The sequence below is a fragment of the Egretta garzetta genome, unplaced genomic scaffold (assembly GCF_000687185.1).
Source record: "Egretta garzetta isolate BGI_Z169 unplaced genomic scaffold, ASM68718v1 scaffold22, whole genome shotgun sequence".
NCBI lineage: Eukaryota > Metazoa > Chordata > Aves > Pelecaniformes > Ardeidae > Egretta > Egretta garzetta.
Genome location: NW_009259102.1, coordinates 433,706 through 440,906, shown reverse-complemented (window position 1 = coordinate 440,906; position 7,201 = coordinate 433,706). Strand labels below are relative to the sequence as shown.

Sequence of the window (7,201 nt, the reverse complement as noted above, 5' to 3'; positions counted from 1 at the left end):
GACGACGACACGGACGGAACCCTTAAAAACCTTCAGCAGCCAGTCCGAGACCCGACAGAGTCGTCTTGAAGGTCCCTTTGCGTTCAGAATTTGTTCTCTTAAAAAACCCCTGGTGTTTAAAGCCCGGTCGGCTAATTTTATCTTAGAGGTGTACCTAATGGGGACTTGAGTAGCGTGTGGGATCGGTAAGGAAGGCTTATCAGGGCAAAGTATGAGTGCTCTGGCCAAGGTGCGGCGCAGGAAGGGGAGAAAGAAACCTCTAACTGTTTTAAGGCTGCAAGGGAGAAAAAAGGGAGCTTTTGGGGGGCTAGGAAAGGAATGCAGTTGAGGCTGACAAAATTAAACTTCTCATCTCTCAGTTACATGGGTGAAAATGGGAAAAAAACTCAGAGAAAATGAAGAACAGTGAGGTTTGGAAACAGCCTTCCATGGAACGGATTTCACAGCCCTGTACGTTAATTGTAAAAGATTTGTAAAACAATCTCTTAATAAGTTCTTCATCGGAAAATCTTTTTCTGAACAATGTTTATTAACTCCAGTCCATCTGGATTTCCCATTCTGAAGTTAAAAATACTTATTATATGGATTTCAGTTGCCCATCTTTCTTTCAGTATTAAATGTCTTCACGCAGTGTGTGCTTATGCATTTAAGACCACATATGGCAGATGTGTGTGGGCAGATGAGTGTGAGAACAAATTACTTGAGAATATGAGAAAAGGACCAAAGGTTTTCCTCTGTGCTTCATACTCAGTCAAGCCACTGCAAATTTTATAGCAGCGTGGTCGTTAATGAGATGTAAAACACAGCTATAACGGAGTAAGTGAGAACAGGAATCTGAACCTATGCATGTTTTTTGTGTCATCCTGCAGGATGAAGAAACACGTAAAGACTATGATTACATGTTGGATCATCCTGAAGAGTATTACAGGCATTATTATCACTACTACAGCAGGAGATTGGCACCAAAAGTGGATGTCAGAATAGTGATTCTAGTTACGGTGTGTGCCATCTCCGTGTTTCAGGTAAAATTTCATGTTTACATGACTCTGCTCAGTGAGTTTCTGAACGGGAAGAGAAGTGTCTGCAGCTCTTGTAACGTGCCAGGTATTAAACAGTGTGGGTGAGGAGGCCCACTCCTATCTGCTGTGGTAAACTACTTCTGTGTGGCGTCTGTAACAAATCTGAAGTCAGGATGTACTGAGCAGATTTTTGGCTGCCCTTGGTACCCTGGGCCAAGGCAGAGATTAGTTTCTCCTAACGGTAGGATATTTCATAGAGAGAGGTGCAGCTTGTCTAAAGACGTGGCTTAGTTCTTCATGGCAGGCTGAGAATAGCCTGTGCCTGAGCACAAGCAGGACTAGTGCTGCAAATAAGTGTGTGTCAGTTTGTCAAGCTGCATAAGTAATTTTTTTTTAAAAACCAGACTAATTGCGAACTAAATTCAAGACTCAGTTCAGATGATAAGACTAAATATCAGGAGTTTACTAATCTTAAATTGCAGTGTGTTTTAAACACCACAGTGAATTCAGGGGAGAAATTAATTTGGTTCAGCAAAGTTTGCTCTGAAGGTGGTAGTTCCAAGGTCAAGAAAACAGCCGGTGTTTTACACGAGAAAACTTGTGATATTGCTGGCAAATATTTAAGTGGAAGAAGGTGCATAACGCTATTCTTCAGCATCGATTAGATTACTGGTTCCAAATGTCATTAAGAATGCCCCGAAAGTTTTTAGAGATGAAGATACAGCTCATTCCATGGTGCAGATAGCTCACATTTTAGTGGGATATTGGAAGTTAAAACAAAAATACATTGATCAGAATTTAAGACCTTGGAATAATAAATTCCAGTGGCATATGCAGCCAAATACTTAATTTCTCTTCAGACTTGCTTCCAATGGCAAAGTTTCATTTCGCCTCTTATTTTTTTATTTTGGCTGGAGACACTCACTTTCCTGCAGTCTAGCTGCCAGATGATTGCTAATTCAGCGTAAACATCTGTGTAAACTGATTTGCCTCTCTCTTGCTTTGTGTTGTTTCTGCTTCTTGACCTTTCTCAAGGTTTTATAATTTGTATGTGTCTGCCCTTTGTCTTAGTGAACGGTGTGAAATGCTGCTTTTTTAAAAAAGTTGCCCCAATAAGACATGTTCACCCCAGGCACTATATTTCTGGTTTGGGTTTGGTTTTTTTTCTTTCTCCATTGAAATTCAGAAGGTCGCTGGAGATTAGAGAGGGATCATGATCCTGTCAGACTAATGAGATTTTCATGTACTTAATCCATGTTTATTTAACTACTTTAAATGGGTAACAATTTCATAATGAAACGTTCATATACCAGCTACTTTATTTAGAAATCCGAGGGGGCTTCTGAGAATGGCCAGCACCACCTAGCATTAAGCTTCAGGAGATTACCATCTTCTCCTGAACAGAACCAATCTGATCAGTGTCTGCTTGTCCTTCCTCATCATTGTAATATTGCTGTGAGATATACACCTATACATCTGTTTTCCAGGTGCCTTACTAAGTTTGGAGGAATAATTATAGCTTCTGTAACGCTGCAGAAGAAGTACTGTTACCTTCAGTTCTTACCCTTCCTGTCACATAATTGCGGTTAAAGGTGTATGGCAGCATTTTTTTTTTTTTTTTCTGGCAAACCTCCAAATAGGAATGTGTCTGTTTTTAAAGACGTTTCTTACTTTTACTGTTCTGCAATTACAGTTCTTCAGCTGGTGGAGTAGTTACAATGAAGCGATCAACTACCTAGCTACAGTGCCAAAATACCGCATACAGGCTACTGAGATTGCCAGGCAACAAGGTTTACTCAACAAGACTAAAGAAAAAGGCAAGAACAGGCGGTCTAAAGAAGAAATTCGTGAAGAGGAGGAAGAAATCATCAAAGACATTATTAAAAATAAAATAGATATAAAAGGCGGTTATCAGAAGCCCAAGATATATGATATCCTTCTATTTCAGATCCTTCTCTTTCCTTTTTACTTGTGCAAATACGTAGTTTGGTACGGTTGGTGGATTTATTGTTTCACTATTAAAGGGCAAGAGTACGGTGTGGAAGAGAAGCTATATATTATACGAAGGTACATGAAGATGTCTCAATCTCAGTTTGACAGCCTAGAAGATCATCAAAAAGAGACCTTTCTTGAACGGCAGCTATGGATCCGAGAAAACTATGAGGTGGGTAGCCCTGGTGGAAGAAAAGCTAATGTTAGTTACCCAGTGCTCCCAGAGTAAGAACAGCTGTTTTGTGCAGGTGCTTGGCACGGGGCTGTGTGAAGCATTGCTTCAGTTTTAGCTATTGCTTTCTAAAGTGAAAACTGTTAGCCAACCACTCGCTGTATCTTCTTTGACTTCTTGGGCTCAGGGACTGGTAGACACTGGCTCCTGACCATGCCCATGGATACAGGAGGGGATTTGCTTGGTCAGGGGGCATCCACCTGTGATTGTGAAGGAGTCTGTCCATGCAAGGCTTAGTTGAATCTGATGAAAAGATTTCTTAGAACAATGTGGTATCACAAAGGTATTACAGTAGGTTGAAGACTGTTCTCCAAACAGTAATCATTTGTAATAAGGATTACCTGGATCCTTGAAACTCCTATTTCATCAGTCTTCTAATCCGTTAATTCCTAGCTTGGTGTTTTGTTGTTGTTTTTTTTTTTTTAAACTGTCCCTTGAGAGTTCTTTGGCCTTCAGTGAGTCAGGGACTGTTCTTGCTGTGCTGTACAAGTAGAGGTGGTGTGTGAAATACCATTCGGCACAGCTGCTACTCTTACCATGGATAGCCAGTTACTAAATAGTCAATATGTAATCTTTCTTTTTTTTTTTTTAAGCTTTCTGTCAGAGCAGTGAAAGAACATTAGCCACAGCATGGAACTGCAGTCCAGAATGACTTGGGATGGGGGTGTGTGGCAGATTGAGAAAACACTTTTATTGTTCCACAGAAGCTCATCTGTGGGCCATCTGGGTGCGAGGTTTCTAGAAGAGAAACTGAGAATACAAACTTGGCCTGCTTATGGGGAAGAGGAGATGTTGCTGCTGCTCTGCATCCGCTGGGAAAAGAAAAGGGGTGGCGGCAGAGCTGCCTTTGCTCCTGGCAGGGCATCAAAGATAAGATAATGCTTCTTTAAAAGTAGGCAGGGGTGGATTAATCGAGAAACAGGAAAATAGTAAAATTGATGCCAATGTCAGGAAAGGATTAGCTGATGGGTACATACACATGTTGAATTATGTCAAGTTTGCTAGAAAATAATCTGGAAGTCCAAAGATCGAGTAATGTTATTAGTCAAAGCAGGTGTTATATGGAAAAAGTAAGATAGGATGGATATCCTGTTGTTGTAGAGAAAAAATGACATGGCTTGGGATCCGTGCTGTTTCTAACTAGTGATGTTTTGATCATTGAATATGAGAGAGGTGTATTTGCCAGAAGTGAAGTCTGTTTAGCCCAAAGTAGTCATCTGTGGTGGCCAGCAGTTGATTTTTTAGTGAAGAATACATGACAGTTGCACCTACATAGCATTATTTATACAGTATTGTTTGCAGCTTTGGGACTTCCTGAAAAGGAAGTGATATCTTTGTAAGTAATTGCTTTAATGAGTTTTTTCTTTAATAAACTTACCTGGTCACTCCTTGAATGCATTACAACTTTCAGTGTCTGTTGTGCCATCTGGTCGTGAGTTCAGCCACGACACCTGCTGGTTCCTGTATTACTGGAAATGGAGAATGATTTATTGCTTATATATATATATACCGCTACCATATCCTTACTTGAAACTTAGTCATGTCTTTTCTAGGCTGAAATATATGCTTAGGTGTTTCTCCCCAAAAGCTTATCTTTCCTTTGATCTTTGGAGATGCCTATCTGCATATTGTTCAGTTTTCCAATGTCCTTTTAGGATGGGAAAGAACAAGAATTCAGTATGTGGGTACATCATAGAGCTCCACAATATTACTTCTTTTCCCTTTCTTCTTTTTCTAAAAATTCTTAAAACCTATATGATCACTGAACATCTGAGCTGGTGTATTTATAAAGCCATCCGTAATATTTTAAAAATTTTGTCCGTGCATAGCAGAACCTTAAATTTAATTCCCTTCTGGGAAGAGGTCAGATGACACTGAGATGACATAAACCTGTATGGTGTTGAGATTTACACTGGCTGTACCTACATAAACTGCCTTCCAGAATAAAAATGCAGGTGCTGTTGCTTTTTTTTAGGTACTTGACTTCACTGATAATTGTAGATTTCATTACAATGGCACCCTTTCTCGACAGAATGTAATTATTTATCAGTTGGTACTGCAGACATACTCACTTAGCTGAGAAACTTAATTAGGAATAAAAAGTTCTGTATCAGTATTCTATCTAGACAATGACTTTGAAATGGAAAGACAGCTGAAGTGAGGAGCAGAACAACGGCACTGAACAGTGAGTGTGCTGAGAAGGGACTCAGAATTTAGCTTTCTGAGCATTAGCAGTTCTTTCCTTTTTTTTGCAAAAATTTTATTTTGCTGAATGCATGAGCATCTAGTTCTTCAGCAAAAAAAAGGTTCTGGAGCATGCAGCACTATCTTACAAGGAGGTAGTTCTGCTCTCAGCAACAATGCAAGGCATCTCAACTGCAGCCAGTAGGCTCCTTGGCTGAAGGTACTCCTACGCTTTATGTTGGCCAAGTTCTGCTTCTGTGTTGCAATTCTGTCTTCTGTGAAAACCATAAACTGATGAATGGTTGAACGACGAATGCTTACACCCCCCCTTGAGGGTCGCTTAAGCTGTTTCCTCAACTTCATTAAAAACTCTTGTTTGTCTACCAGGTCTATAAAAGAGAACAAGAGGAGGAGTTAAAGAAGAAGATGGCCATGGATCCCCGATGGAAGAGATATCGGAGGTGGATGAAAAATGAAGGACCCGGAAGACTGACTTTTATTGATGATTGAAAGTTGTTGAACAATATGCATGCTAAGGCTGAAAGCAATTTGCAAAACTTTTCACTACATCATTCAGAGTTTTGTCTGCTGTGGCTCAGCAGTGATCTAAAACTCAGGAATTATTAAATCAGGCCGGGAAAAAAAAAAAAAAAAACAACCAGGTTTACCATTTTTATGAGTTGGACCTATTAAACAGGCTCAGCTCAATGTATATATGCCATTTACTTGGGGATCTCAGTGTGGAATTAATTATTCCAAACAATGTATTTTCTCTACATATTTCGTATTCATGGTCAGTGGAACCATAACTTTAGCCTTTCTGAAAATGTTTCTAGATCAGTCCTTGAAAGTGCTGTTTTTCTCCTTTTTAAACTGAAGGGTTCTTGCAAATGGACACTGAAGTGCTTATAAAGGGTTCTGAAGCAAGGGCCGCTGTCTGTTTTCCTCTCTCTCCCCCCTACTTTCAATCTAATTTCTAAGATGCCAAATTGGTTTTTTGATGTAGACAATATGGGGATTATACCGGACTTCTTCTTTTGCTATTCCTGCTCCATTTGGAAACGAATTTTATTCTTTGTGGGAATAAATGATGCATGATTGATCATCATTGTGATGCAAACAAGCCTTAATTCTTTGTTCTACAGAGTGATTCATGAATAGTATTGTTAGATCTTTTGCGTTTGGTTTTTCATCGTGTACATTGGATTGTACCTGCTTGTTCTGAACAAGTATAGCAGTGATTATTAGTCTACTAAATGTGACATTTCTTTCACCAAAGTATTGGTAAAAGGGAAAATGACCCTTTTGTTAAAAGGGGCAATTTTGATGCCTTATGTAAATAAAAGTTTATATAATATACATACTGAATTTGTTTTACATTCTAAATCTAAAGTATTCTTTATCTCTTCTGATCAGACCTCAGAGTACTTAGAATAAATAATGCACAACACCATGCTGTGGTTTCCTCTGTAACTCAGCCCAGCTCAGAATTCCTGTGATTTGCCGGTAAAAGGGATTGCGTTACCATATTTCTATTCAGGAATTTTACTGGGGAAGGGGCAGGTGGGAGTGCAGGCAGGTGGGGCTGTTGCAGTCATTTATCACATCTGTAAAAGCGAGTTCCTCAGAAGTGCTTCTGCTGAAAACAGCGCTAGGCTAGCTGGCTTCTGTGGAGAGTGGCTCCAGGAGAGAAGCCCTTGAACTTGCTACTCCTGCCAAAGCCCATAACAGCTAAAAGTTTTGAAATGCTTACTGATTCATTTTTGAAGCGAGA

At 39.7% G+C, this 7,201-nt stretch overlaps 1 protein-coding gene across 1 annotated transcript; it reads left to right on the top strand.

The window, feature by feature from the left end:
• The first annotated feature begins 579 nt into the window (after positions 1 to 579).
• Positions 580 to 6,753, top strand: DNAJC25 (DnaJ heat shock protein family (Hsp40) member C25). Its single transcript, XM_009635227.2, has 3 exons — positions 580 to 1,022; positions 2,713 to 3,183; positions 5,815 to 6,753. The coding sequence occupies exons 1-3, from the start codon at positions 843 to 845 to the stop codon at positions 5,935 to 5,937; spliced, it is 774 nt and encodes a 257-aa protein (XP_009633522.1). The 5' UTR covers positions 580 to 842; the 3' UTR covers positions 5,938 to 6,753.
• Positions 6,754 to 7,201: the final 448 nt, after the last annotated feature.

Coding starts and splice junctions, on each gene's coding strand:
- DNAJC25 (XM_009635227.2), top strand. CDS start 843: ATGCATGTTTTTTGTGTCATCCTGCAGGATGAAGAAACACGTAAAGAC. Junction 1,023..2,712: donor GTGCCATCTCCGTGTTTCAG/GTAAAATTTCAT, acceptor CTGCAATTACAG/TTCTTCAGCTGGTGGAGTAG. Junction 3,184..5,814: donor GGATCCGAGAAAACTATGAG/GTGGGTAGCCCT, acceptor TTTGTCTACCAG/GTCTATAAAAGAGAACAAGA.